This window comes from Mus pahari, chromosome 14 (genome assembly GCF_900095145.1).
Source record: "Mus pahari chromosome 14, PAHARI_EIJ_v1.1, whole genome shotgun sequence".
In the NCBI taxonomy this organism is placed as follows: domain Eukaryota; kingdom Metazoa; phylum Chordata; class Mammalia; order Rodentia; family Muridae; genus Mus; species Mus pahari.
Genome location: NC_034603.1, coordinates 22480528 through 22502750, shown reverse-complemented (window position 1 = coordinate 22502750; position 22223 = coordinate 22480528). Strand labels below are relative to the sequence as shown.

Below are 22223 nucleotides of genomic sequence, written 5' to 3'. Positions count from 1 at the left end.
GGCCCACAGTGCCCTCTGCCATCTTGTTCTTGCTCAATTCTTCCTTTTCTTCTTCATTTTTTTGTTTTGTTTTGTTTTGTTTTTTGTTTATTTTTGAGACTGTGTTTTAATATCATTTCTTCCTTCCCTTTCCTCCCTTCAAACCCTTCCCCACACCCTTACCTCAATCTTTTCCTTTCCTTTCCTTTCCTCCTTTCCTTTCCTTCTTTCCTTTCCTTTTTCCTTTTTTTCCTTTTCCCTTTTCCTCTCACTTTTTCCCCTTTCCCCTTTCCCCTTTCTCCTTTCCCCTTCCCTTCCCTCAGTAGAGTGAGTGTGCTCCACTCACATGAAGTTATTTTCATGCTTTATGGTGGTGTGTCCTTGGTCTGGTATGTACTACTGCTTCTTCCAAGGCAGTTCTTTCCAAGAACTATATACATAACTTTTCAAATTTAGGTGTCCTATTCTCAACAAAGTCTTCCACAATTCTCCAAGAGGGAATACATGCTTACATTTTAATCATAACAATGTAAGTTTAATCTTGTATAGCATTCTGTGATTGTAGTATTTATCTAATGCTCACTAACTACAAATCCACGGAGGCAGAAATTGTGTTAGCTTACCGCTGCCTCTTCAGGGTCTACCAGAGTGCTAGCCAGATTACAGATGTTTAAAAAATAGTTCATTAGTCAACTGGAAACATAAAGTCAGAAATGGATCTCAACTATCCTTAATTCACAGTTAAGAGTGTGGAATTTAAAGCCATGCATTATTTAAAGGCTGTATCTTGATTAAATGTATTACATTTCTCCTCTATATTTCAAGAGAAAGATCAAATACATCTAGTCTCCATAGTATGACTTACTTTTAAAAATAAAACCCTTTTTAAAGATTAATTTATTTATTTTATATATTTTATGCCACTGTACTGTCTTCAGACACACCAAAAAAGAGCATTGGACATCATTACAGATGATTGTGAGCCACCATGTGGTTGCTGGGAATTGAACTCAAGACATTTTGGAAGAGCAACCAGTGCTCTTAACTGCTAAGCCATCTCTTCAGCACCAGTATAAGTTACTTTCATAACTATTGATCATGTGCACTGTTAAAATTAATCACTTTCATTAAGTCCTTGGAATTTTAAAATAATATACAATTTTTTTAAAAAGGTATTTCTTTGTTCAGTTTTTTTTCCTGTTTGTCTTTCTTTTTTTTTTTTTTTTTCTTATTTTTTGTTTTTGTTTTTTGAGACAGGTTTTCTCTGTGTAGGTAGCCCTGGCTGTCCTAGAACTCACTCTGAAGCCCAGGATGGCCTTGAAGTCAGAGATCTACCTGCCTCCCCCTCCTGAGGGCTGGGATTAAAGGTTTGCTTTGTTGCAGTTTTACTTCATTAAAATCAGTAACTAAAATCAAGTAAATTAGAAAGAACTTTTTCTATAAGCTGACCTACATTATAAAACAGGCCTGACACTAAGAATAACACACAGTGAATGCTTAATAGCATCTCATTTGAAGAAACAAATTTAAAAACAATATTTACCGAGTACAATGCTATACCATTGAAACAGGGAGAAAAAGAAAAGCCTGCATTTTCTACTAAAACAACTAATGAGTATTTATAAAAATTAGCCATAGCCAAGCATGCTGCCACACACTTGTCATCCCTGCACATGGGCTAGAAAACAGGCCCCACACTAAGACTAACCCACAGCAAAGGCTTAACAGCACCTTATTTGAATAAACATACATTTAAAGATAAAATTTACTCAGAGCTACATAGTAAGTGCCAGGAAAGCTTGAAATCATATCTCAATAAAATCATGTCTTAAAAAGGAAAAATAATCATCTAAATAAAAGTTTTTACTAAGTAAAGGTGGCTGTCCACTCCCTGATATTATGCATCAGAAATATTATCAAGCGGCAAATTAGTTATGCTTTTTAGACAAGAAGTTGCAGAAATACTATGTCATTTTAAAATGCATCACACATTGTGAACCATAATTAACTAAATTAAGCTATTATTTTAATATGCTTCTTAAAAATCATTGTTTGAGCATCTACTCATATGAAGCACAATTCATAAAAATGAACACCATTTTAAAATGACTTTTAGGTTAGAGAAGAGAGTAGGGATAGTCTTCCCCAACTAAAATATTCCAGAGAGCTGTTAATGGCTTTCAATATCAATGACATAATCTTCCAAAAATACAACTAATTTAAAAAACAAACAACAATAAAGACAAATTCTTTTTACAGATACAAAAATGAATATTACATTAAAATCTAAGAAAAAATGTTTTCCAAGTAATAGAAAGGTTACACATGTGAAATTTAAACAGCCTTTCTGTTTACACCATTAGAAGCTCTTGGGTTATACAAGAAATCTATATAATTAAGAAGTAACTTCAAATCTTATACTGTTAACATTTTTAAACTTTATTAAATGACAATAAACCACCTACCTATATTTCCAAGCAGCCCATTAATAACTGTGCTGCTATCAGCTTTTAATGTATTACTGTCCTGATTGATGAATTCAAGACTGTCTTGCAGTCTACAGAGGAAAAAAAAAAACAAAAAACAAATTCCAAATACATTTAATGATAATTCTTCACACATCCCTATGAAATTTCAAGTGTAAAACTTTGAAATATTTGAGGTAAAGGGGACTGCTGGGAATAGGAAGGATAATAGAGGTTGAATATGAACAAAATATAATGGAATGAAAAGATCACTATGAAACCTATCTTTTTATATATTAGCTAAAAACCCTTTAAAGTTAAAACTACTACTATTAAGACTATAAGTATAAACTATGATGACAAATCTACAACCACCTAAGCAATTGGTTAGTAAGCTGTACCTGAAGGCCATATACAGCTGATGTACATTTTATAAACAAAGTTTCACAGGAGGAAAGCTCATGCTTATTCATTTATGTGTTGTTGCTTTAATGCTGTAAGGTCAGCAATGGGAAACTACAGCATACTATACAGCTCACAAAATGGAAAGGTTAAAAATGTGTCTCTTTTAGAAATAAATTGCTGACACTGACATACAGCACAGACAAGGTTTCCCTCATATTTTGGATTAAAAATATTTTGTTAACATTTGGGGTTGGGAATGGTCAAAGAAGACTTGCAGGTGAGGAAGGGAACAGAAAATGGGAAGGAGAGCAGCAGGAACAGCAATCAAATCATCACACATTAAAAATGGTGTATATTACTTCTTTTATTCTCTTTAAGAAGATCAAAAGTAAAACTACTGTGCTTTCCATAAACTTTAGGAATTATAAGTTAAATTTTAAAAAAAGGAGGACTATTTCATTTCTACTGCAGTATTAAATTTAAAAAGTTTGGCAAAAATTTTTAAGTATTCCCAATATTTTTTTTTTTTTTTAAATCTACCTTTTCCTTCCTTCCTAAAAGGAAGGTAAAATTAAGCTACAGAGGTAAAAACCTTTATTCTTATTAGAACCTCTCAAAACAGAAGTCTTTCAAAGGCTCAAAAGAATTTCTCTAGAGCAGATAGATTCCCTGCTGCTTCCCCACTCATTTAGACTTTGGATTACTCCAGGATTCAAGCCAGTCAGTGCTCTGACTTGGCACCTGTGGACCCCACTAACCTAACCAATAAGCCCTAACTCAGCACTTTGTTTACTACATAGTCTGTTATCCTTAGGAGGCCAACCTTGTTTCTATGTCACTGTTCTAGTCTAAGTGAGAACAGCTTATAAATTCTCCCCATAGCTATTCTATATGTGTAGTGTGGGAGGGATGACTTTGATCTAACAGTGACATGGCTACCTAAGGCCATTCGAGTCTGTGGGGCTCTCTGCACACCGAAGAATGTAAAGGTGTGAATGGTAATCAGCACAGAAAAGCAGCATGCCATCCTAGGATGGAGATGTGCTCAACATTCTGCTTCTAACAAACCTTCTGGAAAACTACAGAAAAAGAAATCATATCTATATATCCAGTCATAGTCAGAAAGGGTGTGTAATCTGAACTCCATAAACTTTCAATCTTGAGCAAGATATAGACTTGAAATTGTGCTATAATTTTAAGACATTTTTCATATTTATCTTTATGTGCCTTAAATATCAATCTCCCCCTGCATCCACAAGCACTTACGTATTGAGACTCCCACAGATACTACTGCCAGTCCGTGCAGTGAAAACTTTGCTAAGCATGAGCTGTGGAGGAGAGCTATGAAAGAACACAGAATGACAGAAGAGATTTAAACTAAAATTACATGACTTTTGATTTATTGTAAATAAAAAAAAAATGTTAAGTTGCAGAGACTTCATGACATCATCACAATGGCTGAGATACAGAAGTACTAAGACTGTGGACATAGTAAGCTGGGATCTGACAAGCTCAGTCTGAGTAAAGAACTAAGAAACCATCTCATCTCCAAAAAACCTGGCCATCTAAAATGAGTATAACATAAGAAGAACTGAACTCCCTCACCGGATCTGATGAATTTTTAAAGTGGATCCTTTGTAGCTCATTGCTACTGAGCCAAACATCATCTCTCCAAGCATATTGGCATCAGAAGAACACCGAGAACCCTGAATAAAATTTAAAAACAAAAATGAAATAAAATAATTAAAAACCTTATAATGATTTCTAATATTAACTGTCTATAATTTTAATTCTACATTATACAAACTGTTCTGTAATTTGTACTTCATCATGTGATTTCTTAAATTAAACTCAACAGTATTATTAAACAGAAATTTTACTCATTTTTAAAAGTGTATTGGTAGGTATAGTAGTATGTATAATCCTAACAGTGAGAAGACTAAGGCAGGAATATCTCAAGTTTGAACTCAAGTTGGATACTTGAGGAGACTCTGACTCATTTAAGGAAGGAAGAGAGGAAAGGAGGGAGGGAAAGAAGGAGTTGCCCAGGATTGACTACATAAAAATCCCACACTTCAGAGCTGGAGAGAAGACTTAATAGTTAACACTACTTGCTGCTCTTGCAGAACACCTGGGCTTGGTTTCCAGAACCCACATGGAAGCTCACAACAACCTGTCACTTCAGTTTCAGGAAATCTCCCTTCTAGGCATGTGTGTAGAGCTCATACGTAAATCCTGGTAAAACACTCACACACATAAAATAAAAATAAATAAATCTTTAAAAGAAATACCATACTTCATCAGGTCAGACCAATTACTAAGGAGCATTTAGGTCACCAATAGGATTTTGGTACTAAAAATAATTAAAACTTCAAATAAACATTTTTTGTACAATTACTCATGTACAAAAGTGGATGTGCATACTGCACATGAGTGGAGGTCAGAGGACATCTTGCACGAGCTGGACCTTTCCATCATGTAGGTCTGAGGGATTGAATTTAGGCTGTGAAGCCTGGTGACCAATGCCTTTATATTCTAAGCCATTTTGCTAATCCAAACTCAACAAGTGCACCATGTCTTACCCACATATATATAACATTTCTCCAGTAGGTAACAAGGGCAGAACAGACAGTATAGTTTTTACTACTTCCATTATGGCAAAGAAGCAAACACAAATAAGAGCAATTTATAACTATCATGAATTTTTTTTAAAAAGGTTACTTGTAATCTATAGATTTAATAATACTTGTTTATAAATACAGAAAAACATTTTAAAATAATATTTTAAAAAGATCACAAATAGTGAAATTATCCTCGAAAGAAAATAATAAAACTGAAGTTATCACACACCCAGATTTCAAAATATAATATAAATCTATAGTAATCAAAACAGTATATTACCAACAGAAAGACAAACAAATCAATGGAATGGTACCAGAGACCCAGAAGCATATCCATACCGACACAGTCAACTGATCTTCAAGATAAGTACTAAGGAAAGTCTCTTAAAGAAATGCTACTGGGAAGGCTGGATATTCATATGTAAAAAATAAAACCAGACTCTATATATAACATGCATAAAAACCACCTCAAGGTGGCTTATAAAAAAGAATGACAAAGAAAATGAAGTACATATCGTGGAATATATTTCAACATTTTGGAGTATGCATTATCATAAATAAATCTTTTAAACACTTTAAAAAGTTATTATCATTTTTAAGTGTCTTTTGCTTGCATGTACATCTGCGCACCACATAAACATGTGATACCACTGGAAGCCAGAAGAAGGCACCAGATCCCATGTGATTGGAGTTACAGATAGTTGTAAGCCTACATTTGAGTGCTACAAATTAAACCCTGGTCCTCTGGAAGAACAGCAAGTGTTCTTAACAACTGAGGCCTGCACAGATGATTCTTAAGGGCAGCATACTAAATGAAACAAGGTAATCATAGAAAGTTAAGCATTGCATACACTTCCACTTATATGAGGTATCTAAGAAAGTCAAATTCATGGAGCCAAATAACAGAATTGATAGTCCCTAGGACATTAGCAAAGGAGAAATGAAACACTACTAATCAATGGGCATTAAGCTCCAGTCAAGAAACTGAAAAACTCTTGAGATCTGCTGCGCAACATCATATCTATAGTCAAGAACAAACAAAGTATTCTATACTAAAAGTTTAGTTAAGAAAAAGACTTAAGCTAGGTGTGGTGCTCCCAGCACTTAGGAGACAACGAAAAGATTTACTTCAAATATTAGAAATGTCTTTTTTCTTCAAAGAACTTGATATTGTACCCTAATTGCTGCCACCAGAATTATAAAATCACTAAAAAATCAAAAATCCATTTTGTCAGTATTTATACACCATGGCAAACATCACTAACTACTAATACAAAGTACTTTCTGCTTAATTTAAATAAAAAAAATTAGCTGGTGGTGTATGCCGCTAATCCCAGCACTCAGGAGGTAGGGGTGAACCATCTCTGTAAGTCAGAGGACTTAAGTCAGTCTATATCAAGTTCCAGGCTAGCCGAGGCTATATAGTGAGACCCTGTCTTAAAAATATTATTATTTATGTGTGGTTGTTTATGGATACATCATGCTATAGCATAAAAGTAGAAGTCATAGGACATTTGGGACTCAATTCTCTCCTTCCACTATGTGGGTCCTCGGAAGGGAACTCAGTTTGAACAGCAAGTACCTGTACTCGCTAAGCTATGTTAGCAGCTTTTTCTACTTAATTTTTGAAGCCCAGTTTGTTCTAAGACATCAGTGTGCCCAACTAAAAGGAATGCTATTTCATACTCTCACTCACTGATGTAAGACGGCCTAAGAGTAGCAATTTTGGAGTAGCAATTTTCAGAACTACTGACTCAAATATACTTTAAAGAATTGGTCAATAAAATTCAAATGCAGGGGCTGGTGAGATGGCTCAGTAGGTAAGAGCACCCGACTGCTCTTCCAAAGGTCCAGAGTTCAAATCCCAGCAACCACATGGTGGCTCACAACCATCCATAACAAGATCTGACGCCCTCTTCTGGAGTGTCTGAAGTCAGCTGCAGTGTACTTAAATATAATAAATAAATGTTTTAAAAAAAAAAAAAGAAAAGAAATTCAAATGCAGATCTCAAGAAACGGAGCTGCTATTTTTTGGGGCAATAGAATACATTATATTTGATGAAGTTGAAAGATAAGGGAATCCTGGACTTTTTCTGAGGACATACATCTTCAAGTCAATAAATCCCATGCATCACATGACTCCAGACTGATTATGAACGGAAAACAATTCATAGTCTGTAACTAATCCTCATTTATAGTTCAATTAAGCATTCCATGGAGATAATCTAATAAAATCATATAATTTGATATTAAATTCATTGTCTGCCCTACAGTGTTAACTAACCTGAACCCTTGAGAGCTCTCAGAAAGTAAGCCACCAACCAAAGAGTAAGGGCTGGACAAAGGCCCCAGCCTATTATGCAGCAGATGTGCCTAAAAGAGGATGTGCCTAATCCTGCAGAGACTTGATGTGTCAGAATAGGAGGATACACAGGCGGGTATCCACCTTTTCAGAGGCAAGGTGAAGGGGGTGGGATGGTTGGACCAGGTTAGGTAGCAGCATTTGGGTTGTAAATAAATTAATTTAAAAAACCATAGTCTGCTATAACATATACCAAATGGTTAATGTGAATATCAGACACTGTTTTATATTTTCATGTGAAACAATCCACAATGAGGTCATAGAATTAACAAAGTGCTGCTATCACTGCTGCCTTTTAAATGCTTTCTTTAAAGGGTCTACTCATTGCAGGTACTCACTCCTGGTAGTAATTCAAAGATAATATTCAAATTCCTAGAGATCATATTTTATCTAATTTATCAAGTATATTAACTGAATGCTTTTGTTTTTTGTTTTTTAAAAAGTATACTTTGTGGGATTCTGATACAAAATGAGATTATAATGAATTGTATCTACAATCTTTGTACAACTTAACAAATTAGAAAATGTCTCGTAATTTTCTGTTATAGAGGAGCTATATATGGCACATTACTGTTGTCAGGTACTTGTTAAGGTGCTATGCCGAAGGTAAAGGTAAAACAAAAGGAAGGCAGACTGTAACTGAGAATTACCTCCTAACATGCAAATCTTAGTAATTTCAGAATCCTTTTACATTATGCCTTATCGATGGCATACAAAGTTAAATTTCTACCCAAGAGTACCATCTCTTATAAACACGATGACCAAGAGTCTATTTTAGTACTACTAAATACAAAGTCTGTTTGATTTGCATAAACTTGGGATGACATAAATTCACAGTAGCTGACATGAACTTAGTATGAAACTGAATTGATCTTATTTCATGTAGTAAGCTTACATACAAGTTCCTATGTAGCTACTTATTAATTTAATCTTACATTCTAAAAAAAAATTAAAAATCCAGTTACTTGTAAAAAACAAAGATATGCATTTTATCCTTGTAATTACACTTTAATTAATGGCCAAACTGTGTTGATTTATTATTAATAAAAGGGTACAAAAACAAGATATTCTGGGTACTCAATAAAATACAAAGATGGAGAAAATATCTGCTATCAATAGCATGACCTCTGTATTTTCTTATTCTTAAATTCTTAAAACTTACTTATTTAGTAAATGTATCCATCTCTACTGCTACAATGTACGCTACAGGAAGGTACAGTCCAGTTGCTACTATAAACTGACCCCTAGGAAAGTGATGAAAATAACTTGTAAATGAATAAATGAGTGATCTTACCTGGTATTTGGGACACTGGTCTTTTACATCAGAAGATAAAGTGATAGAGCTATCCAAAGAGGAAGAACTATCTCCTCCTGGCTTCAGCTGGCAGCACTTCCCAAAGACCTTGACTTGAGCATCATTACATAGCTTCTGAAATGCAGAGGATACTTCCATTTATAATCCAATACATTCTTTTAGTATATATAAACTTAAAAGCTATATAAAAAGGTTGAAAAAACAATGATGAGATAATTAAAAATAATGCAACTTTTCTATGCTATTTTCCTCTATATCCTCCAGTAATATTTGGAAGGTAGCTATGCTCACCACTATACCACCAACTCCGCACCTCCAGTACTATTTGGAGTGCATTTTTTCTCGCCAATATTATCAAACCACAGGGATTTTCTGTATTATTTGGCCAAAATAATATTCATTAATTATGACAGTAATCTATAAGTGATTTTCAAATTATTTACTTTCAAAACTTCTTTATGGGCTGGTGAGATGGCTCAGTGAGTAAGAGCACCGACTGCTCTTCCGAAGGTCCAGAGTTCAAATCCCAGCAACCACATGGTGGCTCACAACCATCCTTAATGAAATCTGATGCCCTCTTCTGGGGTGTCTGAAGACACCTACAGTGTACTTACATATAATAAATAAATAAATCTTAAAAAAAAAAAACAACTTCTTTATATTCATAAATTATTGCAAATGTCAAGGGACTTTGGTTTAGGAGTTTTATTTAATCATTATCTTATATTAGAAATTAAAGCTAAGGAAGTTTAAAATGTCTATTTCAATTAAGTATAACAATAACGTGCTACAAGTTAACAAACATCACTGTTATGAAAAAATTAATCATGTAGTCTATAGGAAGGAGAAATGTAAAGTAGACTTACATTTTTATTATAGATTCATTTATCTGTTAATCATTTACATATGGAAAAGGCAGTTCTGAGCCTGAGCACAGGGGCATGTGCATGGTAGACACATATTCTACCACTGGGCTACAAACCCAGTCCCATGTCTAATCTTCTAAAATTAAATGTGTTCATGTAAAGAACATAAAGAATACATTTTAAATTTAGATAATTATGCTATCAGGTAGAACTAGATGAAAGGCTCACTTTTTAAAAGATGTATACTTTCAAATATATTTGTGTTTTGCTGACATGTATGTTTATACATGATATGTGTGCCTGGTGCCCACGAAGCCAGAGGGTGGTGTTGGATTCCCTGGACCTGTAATTAAGGATGCTTGTGAGATGCTACATAGGTGCTGGGAACAAAACCTTAGTCCTCTGCAAAAGCAACAAGCACATTCAACTCTAGGCCCATTGTTCCAGTCGCAGGACTCATTTCTTTGACTTGATTCCTTTTCCTCTCTTCTCCATTCCCACTGAGCCCTTTGATAGTTGTTCACACAACTATCAAAGTTACAGTCCACTTAGTGACACCACTAAAAAATACTTCAATACTTTATCAGTTTCAAGTATGTTCATTCTTCTATGTACAAGACCTCAGATTTCCAGAAGAAGCAATCAGAATAAAACAGCAAATCTCTGGAGTAAATATTTTATAGTTGCATTATCACCAAAGGCACTTTAAAATAAGGAACAGAAACTTCCACATCATTTGCAATTAAATGTTTCAAGTAAAAGAGAAAAGGGCTTTAGAGCTTTTGAGTAGATATGATGAGTTCAAATGCTATGAAGAGGTTGTTTGAGGTCTTTAAATCTTAGTTTTTTTATCTGTGGAACGGGAAAAGAAACTATAATGATACTTGTGACATTTCTAATTATAATTGTCTAGAGAACTAAAAACTTACTGATGTTTGATGTAACAAACAAAATTGAAGTCAAGGGCCTCATTAGATATTTTAATTTTTATTATATATATTATTTTATTTAAATTCTTCTTAATACCATTTAGTATTTGGTATCCTTGCCCGTATCTTATTTTCTTTATTCTCTCATAGATTAATTACATCCTGACTGCAGTTTCCTCTCCCTCCACTCTTCATAGTCCCACCCCCCAACTTCCCTCTCCTCCAATTCCACTCATCCTCCATCTCCCTTCAGAAAAGAGCAGGCCTTCAATGGATATCAACTAAACCTGCCCTTGGTTACATCTTAATAATCTTATTACTTTCTAACAGAATGTTGCCAGTAAAATACAAAAACAGCCAGGAAGTGGTGGCACATGCCTTTAATCCCAGGACTTGGGAGGCAGAGGCAGGCCAGAGGCCAGTATGGACTACAGAGTGAGTTCCAGGACAGCCAGTACTACACAGAGAAACACCGTCTTGAAAAATGTAAACAAAAATCCCACTAGTTCTCATGTACATTTTCTTTAATATTCAGTATGAATGGTTGATAACTACTAAAATACTTCCACTTGCATAGGAAAAACCTGAAGCAAAGAGATATTAAATAACTTCTTCCGGAGTTGCAGCAGCTCCTGTCTATTATGTAATTACAAACAAAACTCAGTAGTAAAAACCCACAGAGCACCCTTTCATCAGTCAGCCGAACTACTTAAATGGTGTACTATGTCTCAACCATCTCAAGCTACCCCCACCAAATTTTCTTGTCCCTGTCCACAGATTTCTCTAAGAAGATCTGGCTCATTTTAGTGAATAAAAGAATTTAGAAAAAAAAAAATCACTTAGATGCTAGATATGTTTACTATATTGGATTCTCCCTACATTCTCTAAATGGACAGGGGTTGAAAGTACATGTGTGTGTGTACATGTAGATACACAAGCATAGCTTTAAAGACATTTGGTGGGTTTATTTATATTTGTGGGTTTAAAATACACACACACACACACACACACACACACACACACACACACACCAGAAAAATCAATAGATCTGGAAACAAATCATTCTGAGTAAGGTAACTAAGAAAAACATCATTTTCTCAGAAAGAAAAAGCTCATTTGTGGATGTGAGCTTTGAATCTTCATTTGGAATATCCACAAAGGCCAGGAAATTGCTAAGGGACCACAGGAAAGGGCTGTCAAGGAAGGGGAGATAGAACACACTGGCATAAAATGTTTAAAGTGAATAATGGAACAGAAAGGGTTAAACTGGGGTCAGGAAGTGGAGGGTAAGATAGAAGAGGGAGTATGGGGAGGGATAAGGAACACTAAAGGCTTTTCAAAAAAGACATGTGGAATCCTACTAATGTAGAAGCTTACACACACACACACACACACACACACACACACACACACACACACACACAAATGTTTAAACAAGGCAACAATGCCCCTAACTAGACACCAGAAGAAGCTTATATAAAAAGCCCATTGCTAGGAATGGGTTTGTCCTTTTGGAGTTGTTTCCAGTGAGGTTTCAGAGGTCTCCAAACATTACTGGCTATTGCCACTGATTGCCCTTGTTCTACTTATCATTTTCCCCCCTCCCTTTAGACAGTGGGCTAGAAGGGGAGGGGGCCAAACCGTTTCAGAACCCTTATTAATGTAGGTTTTGAAAAATCTAAGCCTACAGAAAACAATGCATCCAATTTTATCATAGAACATGGTGATACCAAGCTGGAGCAGACCTGACAGCTTCAGTCCTGTTAGCTACCTTCCACAGTACTAAAAAAAGTGCTATGCAAGCTACTAGAGAAGCAAAGTAATCATCAACCCCAGCTATGAACCCTGCAAGCAACAAGAATGACTGGTCTACAAAGACAAGTGTGCTGGTGAAATGGTGGCATCAACATCATGGGAGTAGCCAACCACTTTATGGTTAGATTTAAGTCGTACTCCACAAGATAAAACCCATACCTAGCATAATCACCAAGTCTAAAACTTATGGCTTAACAGGTCATAGACTCAAGGGAGAACCAATTACTATTATGCTGCTATATAAACATACTATTAAATGTACTCCTAATGATGTATCATTATATCAACAAATCAACACATCTCTCAACCCTTACATGAGAAACTTCTATTTGTTATAGTAATTAACACAGTGATCTACAATTAACCAAGATGCAGAGAGTAAGAGAATGTTTAGCTCTAAGGAAACATATATACTTCACTTCCTAAGGTTCACACATCATTGCAGTGAAGAGGTGGAATAGGGTAAGGAGCCAGAGGTACAGTTGACAAGGAAACATGAACTAGACACAGAAGGGCAGCTACACATGTGACACATGGTGATCAAAATAACACATACAAAACCTGTGCAAGTCCAAGCCAGAATGAATCACAGAATAGAGAGGGGAGTTGGGCACACAATCCCACCCCTAGCTGTAGAGTTACTGGCAACTATTAGTTGCTGGAAGCAGGGGCCGGGGGTGAGGTTAGAAACAGCTTTCTCTAAGAGTACAGCCCAGTCCCTAGCAAGATGACCATGCCACAGTAGAAGACCACACATTTATAAACTTTTGGACAGCACAAATTGGTATTGAAGAATTTTTTTAAGTGATACCAAGTTGGGTACATAGGGAGGAGGGTTGATCTGGGAAGAGTTGGGGAAGGAAGTATGAATATGATCCAAGTATGTTGTATGACACTCTCAAAGAACTAAAAAAAAACCTTGAAAGTGTCTGAACACAAGTCTTACATTATTGGTGGACAATGATAACACAGGGTTTATTAAATGAAAATTTCAGTGTTAGGCATGGGCCACCACCCTGAGTGTTTGGTCAGAGAGGCCATAGAGGTCTTCAAAACAATACAAGCTATTGTCATTACTCTTGGTTGCCAACCATACTTAGATAGTAAGACTGTATTACTAAAGATATAACACACTTTGGTTGCAAGACAGAGAAATCAATTTAAAATTGACTTGAAAACTTCCTCCCTAATGGCTAGTTTTCATATTGCAGAAGGTGCTATGCAGCCTACTGTGGAGGAAAGTGGTATTACTCAGCAGTGGACCCAGAATGCTATAGTACTGACCTGCTGGGCAATATGTACTCACTGGTACAACAGTGACATAAAGGTTACAGGGATAACCAACTGCTTTCTGGTTAGATTTGAGGTCTGCTTCACAGAAGTGAATTCATGGTTAGTACTATAACCTGGTTGAAAGCTCATGCCCTGGTAGCTCTGTCTCTAGCTGGGAACCTACTACTTTTGTTTTGCTAAATAAACATATCATCAACCCATTTTCAAATTATTGAGCTTATGCCCATATAGTAGTGATGCTGTCAGTTTTGTTCAGAAAAGTATCTTTTCAAGCCAGATGTTTGGTGCACACCTTTCTTCCCAACACTTGGGAGACAGAGACAGGCAGATCCCAGAGTTTGAGACCAGCATGGTCTACAGAGTGAGTTCTAGTACAGCCAGAGCCATACAGTAGTAGTGGAAGGGAGATAACAAAGGATATTGAGGGGAAGAAAAAGGTTGAGTAGTAAGTGTATAACATTGTAATAAGGCCAACAGATTACTACTGGAACATTCAGAGACAGAGACAAAGATACTTCATGGAAAGATCACTCAAAAGGAGAAACTAAGAGGAGACAGAACACTAAAAACAGACACCAAGGATAGCCTAACAGAGAGAGGCATTAGTAGACACTGAGAAGTGATAAAGAACAGATACAGAGAAGGGCCATGGAGTATGAATACTATATCTCTCCTAAATTAATGTTAAAATACAAATCCCTGAAGGGATGGTATTAGGAGTTATGGACTTTGGAATGTTCTTTGGTCATAATGCAGAAGCATCACATAAATGGGGACAGCACCAAGGTAGTTTTAAATTTTTCAAAGGCCTACTTTTAATAACGGTTCTTAAACATTTTAACCTCCCTTCTAGCCCACCACCCACCAAAGGCAGTGAAAAAGAAAGGTTATTAGGATAGAGGGGAAGTGAGCCTGTTTAAAGATGGTTCTTTGGAGCAAATCCCATCTGCGTTGCCAGGAAATCGGCAGTTCAGTTCACAGGTCAAGCTCCCACATCAACCTGCAGACTTTTCAACTGCTATTTCTTTCCATTTCAGCTTTTATTTTAAACTTTTTCAGTAAGGCCCTCCATAAAGGACTGACACTCAGATTGATGGAAACTTGGTTCTTTCCTGTTGGCAGTTTATTAATTATTCGGTAAGCTTTCTTCACAATATTTTCACAATTTAGAATTATGTATATATTTATTTGTTCAGTATCTACCTGCCCTAGTAGGGTGACTACCTATGGAAACCAAGAGGGCACAGAAAATCTCCAAGTGCTTACTTAGTATTTTATCAGATGATGAAATGTAAGAAAAGAGAAAAACAATCTAAACAAAGCACAATCTCAAGGAGGTTGAAAATCTTAATGATTAGAAGGAATACTGTAAAAGTTAGTAATTAAAAAAGAGATGAATACCTTATTAAATGCTACTATAGTAGTTGCTAAAGACACTTGTAAAAAAGACAATGGACCAAGACAGACATATTCAAGTTTTTTTTTTTCCCCCCAGAAGGCAAAAATCTCAAATGAACCCAATTCTAAAAAACACAAAAACAACAAAACCCAACTAATAGGAAAAACTTCCCCTAAAGTATTGTTTTCAGTTGGCTATTGGAATGCTGGTAGAAAGTGTCAACCTGAAGAGAAGGAGAAACCCATTCTAGGACCAGGGCATACTGTTTTCACTTACTATGTAATGGCACGTAACCAACACTAGGCTCTCTTTGCCAACCAAGTAAATATCTTACTGCTACTAAACTAGTAACAATGTACAAAACATAGTGTTACAGATTTATAGAATGGATACAGGTTCTTGCCCCCACTTTAATGTATGACAAAGTATGTTATCAGGATTATAGACTTAATTTGCTTTATCCCATCAGATAAATTTTTCTCTAGATCTCACTTTCCCTGATTGCTCAATCAGGTCTAACCAGATTCTCTGTGAGGCTCCCAGTAGTTCCTTGGTCATGTATAACACCATCATCATGTAAGGCACTAGTTCTTAACTTTCCTAATGCTGTGACCCTTTCATACAGATCCTCGTGTTGTGGTGACCTCCATCTATATCATTATTATCATTACTTCATACATGTAATTTTGCTAGTGTTATGAATCGTAATGTAAATACCTGTGTTTTCTGAAGATCTCAGGCGACCCCTGTGAAAGAGCGTTTGACCCCCAGAGGGGTTGTGACACACAGATTGAGAATCACTGACATAAGGGAATAAATGTGAAAATAAATGTCTAGTTTCTCTCTAGTCTGATGACTAAGTAATGCAAGCATTGTCTTAAAAACAAACAAACAAACAAACCCCCATGGAGTGGACCTTAAATCAAATTTCTTACTCACTCAAGCTTTGTGCCACCATTGTTCCAGCTTATCTTCAGTCAGGGATCACTATAGGTCAAAGGGTTTGTAGTAGGGTTGGTGTTTACATTTCTCCTTTGGTAGCATTTAGAATATCTTCCTGTATCAAAGCTACCCTTAGCATTCTGTCTAAACTCCACCCCCACAGTTATCTGGCAACAGCCAGGTATGTTCCACCCCGAAGTTACCTAGCAATAGCCAGGTAGGCCTGGCCCACTCTAAAAGGGGCTGCTTGCCCACTCCTCCCTCTCTTGTTCCCTTGCTCTCATTCCTCTCTTGCCCTTTTGGGCTCTTCCCTTCCCCCCTCCCCTATTCTCTTCCCCCTCTCTCCATGTGACCGGCCTTGATTTCTCTATTCCTTCCCTCTCTCTGCCTCTACTACCTTCTTATCTCCCCTCCCCATGCCCTTAATAAACTCTATTCTATACTATACTGTCCTGTGGCCAGACAATATACAAGAGAGGAAGAGATCTTGGAACACTAAGCCACAAATGGATGTTCCCATCAAAGCCCTCCCTCCCCTCAAGGATTGGGATCCCTGCAGGAGAGGAGATGTAAAAATGTAAAAAGCCAGAGAGGATGGAATACACCAAGAAAACAAAGCACTGTCAATCAACAGGGTCAACACACACAGGAGCTCACAGAGACTGAAAAAGCATACGCAGGGCCTCCATGGGTCTGCACCAGATGGGGTCCTAAAGCTGAAAGGAGAAGTAGATACATGCTCCCATCCCTAATCTAGAAACTATCTCCAGTTGATACTCACTTGTAAATGAAAATTTAGATTTCTCCAAAGGAGTCTCACCAGGGAAACAAACAGCTTAAGGATAGGCTAAATGTCCAGCATTGGATAGATAGCTAAGAGAAAAATGACCTCAGTGGCACCTTTGGAGGTTTTCTCTGTCTCAGAAGGTCAAAGTATTTTTTATCTTTATTATATATGTATATATAATATTCTATATATTCTATAATCTCTCTCCCTTTTCTTCTCTCTGCCCTAGAAGTCCTTTGTGAGTTTCCAGTTTACTATTTTTATGAGATGCCCAAGTGTGAGGTCAAGTGGATCTCCACATCTATATCTGTTTCTTGTGCCTTTCCTTGGGTTTTGTTCCGTCTGTTTGTTTGTTTTGTCCTATTCCAATGTCTTACTTTATATTATAAATTTACCGTATTATAATTATCTCTTAGAAGCTTGTTCTTTTATAATGAGAGACAGAAAAAGGGTGGATCCAGTTGAAAAGCAAGGTGGGGACAAACTGAAAGGAGTAGAGTATGGAAAACAATAATCAGGATATATGAGAAAAAAGTTTATTTTCAATAAAAGGAAAAAAAAAGAAAAAAATCTCAAAATTAGGACTCTGAATTTGTAACAGGCTAAAGATGTTTTATACTAGCAAAGTTACCATTTTGAAATTATTCTAATCCTTTCTTGAATTATAAAAATACCCAAGATTAAGTTTCAAACAAATGATCAATGATGCTCACCGATACTGGTGTGTCCTCATTTTTTCTCTTAACACTGGAGTCAAACAATACATTTCTCCCTCGTCTTTCACAGTCTTGATATACGATCAGTCGAATCTGGCTTGGGTCAAATTCTGGCAAGGGCCAACTTGGGGGAAAAAAAAGGATCCATTTGAGTTATTTTAATAAATATGCATGTATTCTTATAACCAAAATCTTATCTGACAGGCCCAGAAGCTATATTATTACAGAAGAATATACAACTAATCTTTATATAAAATGCTACTATGTGGGTCAAAGCTTTAAAAAGTTACATAGGTATGATTTTTAAATTAAAAATAAAGGTACAATTAAAAAATTGGCTACTATCAACATATAAGATAGTCAACTTATATAAAAGGTTAATTTATATATAAAGGTTAAATATAAGCACAAATTACTAATAAAATATGTTGGTCTCATGGAGAGATGACATAAGATTAAGTCATATTTTTTCTTCAACACAAAAGTACAAAAATAGAAACAGATTTGCAATAGATTATGAGTAAAACAGGCACACAAAAAGCTACTGCATTTTCATTTAAATAAATGTTAAAACCTAGCAAGTTTCAGTCTAAGAATTTAAAATTGCAGAAAAAGAAAGAATAGTAAGCTGCAAGCAATCCTCTAGTCACTGCCCAGCCTGCTACTTACTCTCAATGTACTCAGGAAAAGAAGTGGAAAAAGTGGACAAGACAGAGTGAAGGGAAGAGGAAAACACTGACAGCCCTAAAGTTTGCAAAGTGCTTGTCTCCAAGAACAAGGATGTAGCAAAGAACACCAGGAACTAAGTCTCATCAAGACATTGCTGAAGTACATTTTTCAGTTCACAACAAATATTTGGAAAAAAAAATACTGCATTTGTTTTACGGACCTTTATTTGTGCATTAAGTGTCACAATTTAAAAGAATAATGTCGCTGTTGGAAACTGAAGTCTGACCCTACATATCAAGCTCAAGCAGATATCTATCCTTAAGACAACACTGGCTTGCATAACACAGGAAGGTACTTATAAAACTATAGAGAACAGACCAACATAGGTTGAAAATCAAGAAGTGGTTTCATGGAACTGACAGAAATGTTCTAAGGAAGGAGTATAACCTCAGAAACTAAAAAGTATTCACATCTTTTGGAAACATCATTGGTGATCATGGTGAGGAAAGTTTTAAGGAGTAAGATTTCATACAACTGAAGGGGAAAAAAGTCAACTGCCAAGAAAGGAAAGGCATTGAAAGCCAAGAGTGATGGGTATTGTATTATTAAGAGAGGAAATATGTGAACATGTTTACACTCTGATGCAGTTCAAGGTAGAGAGGAAATTGCAGGCCTTTGAGGAAGTAGTAGAGTGAAAACTAAAGAATTAGCTCAAGAACTGGCTTCTCAGCCTTTGGCAAGTATCAAGTTCAGAATAAAAATAACTCTTGCATTAGACTGGGAAGAGAGGAGAGTAAAAAGGAGCATGGCGTTCTCTGGGAAGAAATGTTGATTAGGAACAGTAAGAGTTTTGAGCAATGCTATAAGCCTACACACAGCTGACAATTATTGAGAATATGATTGGCCACAAATTGCTCAGGTTATTATTCTCTTTCTAGAAAGCTCTCAGGGTGTTTGAATTTGAATCAGGCAGAGACAGGGTAAAGGATTTTGACAAACAAATGGGAGAAAAGGAAAAAGAAACACTGAAGATGGAGCAGAAAACTGCAAGAATACAGCAGAAACAATGTATACTGGAAGGCAACAGTGCACAGAACCAAGTGTTACACAAAGGCTAAAACTCAGCCATTTGGTGGGGTTGTCAGTGGAGAGAGGGGATAGTCAAGGAACAATGAACAAAAAGGGCTAAGAAGGGCACCAGATATTTAGGATTCTAAGCAGATTCCCTGTGAATGAAGATGACACAAGAACCATGGTTGATGGTTTAAACGGCATGGTTTGGAGATGGCTCAGTGGGTAAGAGCACTGACTGCTCTTCCGAAGGTCCTGAATTCAAATCCCAGCAACCAAATGGTGGCTCACAACCACCTGTAATTAAGATCCGATGCCCTCTCTGGTGCGTCAGAAGTGAGCTACAGTGTACTTATGTATTATAATAAATGAATCTTTGGGCAGGAACAAGCAGGCACTGAGCAAATAGGGCCTACCAGAGCGAATGGGGTTGACCAAAGTGAGCAGAGGTCCTAAAAATTCAATTCCCAACAACCACATGAAGGCTCACAACCATCTGTACAGTTACAGTGTCCTCGAATACATTAAATCAATCAATCAATCTTTAAAAAAAAAAAAGGGGGGGTAACCTATGTAGTCAGGAAGAAATTGGGATTATTTTGAACCAAGACCTACGGTCACCTAGGCAGCCAGGACTGGTAAGATTATGAGGCTTTTCTCTTAAAAGACAAAGGTATGCAGATATGAAACGTGCAGGAATGTATAAAGGGGAAACAAACATATTTAAGGTTTACATTTCTAAATTAAGAGAAAGAATAGAAAAATAACTTAAATGTAGCTAGAGAAACTGGCAAATCAATGTTCCAGAAAAGTCAGAACAAGGCATTCTAAGCAGGAAATTTCCTAATGAACTGTATAATATATTTAATGAAGTCAAGGAAAATGACCTACAAAGGAAAATTACTACAGATATACATGGTTGAAGGAACAAAATAGTTATTTGAAGGTGGTCATTTTTGTTTTATCTGAAAAGCAAGAAGCATACATGAGGTGGGTTGTCTGAACTAAGGTATAGGACTTAAGAAAGTGAGAAAGCAAAGGGACAATTAGATTGAAGACCAAGCTGAGTCACAAATTTGTGTCCAGCCTGGGCTACAAAATGAGACCCAAATTTTAAAGGATAACAAAAGTGACAGCAAGTAAAAAGAGACCTGGACTTCACTATCTGAGGAACTGTGGCCAGATGGCCCTGAGTGAAGCAAAGACAGCAATGCCAGCGGTTTCCTGACTGCCCAGACACTGTCTCTGTAGCTCCCAATCCCCTTCACTGTAATGGAAGTTGGTATAAATTGTGAAATCTGTAAATACAGAATTTTACCAAAACAAACAAACAAACAAAAAACATCAAAGAGATGCCTGATGTAGTGGTTTGAATATGCTTGGTCCATTGATCATTCTGATGTTTTATCCTACAAAGATATTGATTAAAATTTGGAATAGAGTAAGTGAAAAACCCAGCACAAAGGCAATTTCAAAACTATAATTACATATCTACTAAAGTCCATTTCTTCCTGACAGTCGTCATTTTTTTTTTTTTTCTTTTTTGGTTTTTCGAGACAGGGTTTCTCTGTGTAGCCCTGGTTGTCCTGGAACTCACTCTGTAGACCAGGCTGGCCTCAAACTCAGAAATCCACCTGCCTCTACCTCCCAAGTGCTGGGATTAAAGGCGTGTGCCACCACTGCCCGGCTTTTTTTTTTTTTTTTTTTGACAGTCATCCTAATGCTAGAGAAAGGTCATGTAAGCATTTTACAACTAACAGAGCACACTTATTGGGCTGGCTTTCTGCTCCTTGAATGCATACTAGAGATACAAAAACAGGAGAGGGGCTATTGGATTCAAGTTACTACCCAAAAAGAAAGAGTTCTGTTAGAACAAAAATTGCTATAGAAAATTAATACATTTACAAAGCATGATTTGCCCCAATAGATGTATTTTGTTAACATTAACCAAAATGAGTCAGAATTTATCTACAAATAACTTTTGAAATGATTAGAATTTTTATTTTTTAAAATAATTTTTAATTACTTTTATTTTGTATAATCCAATCATTATATCCCCCCCTGTCTGCCCTCCCACAGTTCCTTAGTTCATTCTTCCTTACCCCTGTCTCCAAGAGGGCATCCCCACCCCACCCTGACCCCATCCCCCACCAGACCTCCCCACTACCTAAGGCCTCAAGTCTCTCAAGGGTTAGGCATGTCTTCTCCTACTGAGGTCAGACCAGGCAGTCCTCTGATGTATATGAGTGTGGGAAGTGGGGGGGGAGGGGCAGGGTGCTCATACCAACTCATGTATGCTGCCTGGTTGGTGGCTCAGTGTCTGATAGATCTCAGGGGTCAAACTGCTGGTCTTCCCTATGGGAGTCACCCATCTCCTCAACTTCTTTTAGCCTTTCCCTAATTCAACCACAGGGGTCCCCAACTTCAGACAATTGATTGGGTGTTAAGTATCTGCATCTGTTTCAGTCTGCTGTTTGTTGGGCCTCACAGAGGACAGCCATGCTAGGCTCCTGTCTGTAAGTACACCATAGCATCAGTAATAGTGTCACATCTTGAAGCCACTCCTTGAAGTGGATCTCAAGTTGGGCC

The 22223-nt window shown here is 36.6% G+C and overlaps 1 protein-coding gene across 2 annotated transcripts in view; it reads right to left on the bottom strand.

Moving 5' to 3' along the window:
• The window catches only part of Fnip1 (folliculin interacting protein 1), a 76861-nt gene that overhangs the window by 32133 nt on the left and 22505 nt on the right, over positions 1-22223 (bottom strand). For both annotated transcript variants that reach the window (XM_021212294.1, XM_021212295.2), the window contains exons 2-6: positions 17892-18018; positions 9127-9261; positions 4455-4555; positions 4116-4190; positions 2445-2536 (exon numbers count right to left, since the gene is read on the bottom strand). In XM_021212294.1, the coding sequence (XP_021067953.1) occupies positions 2445-2536; positions 4116-4190; positions 4455-4555; positions 9127-9261; positions 17892-18018 (530 nt within the window). The remainder of the gene's footprint in view (positions 1-2444; positions 2537-4115; positions 4191-4454; positions 4556-9126; positions 9262-17891; positions 18019-22223) is intronic.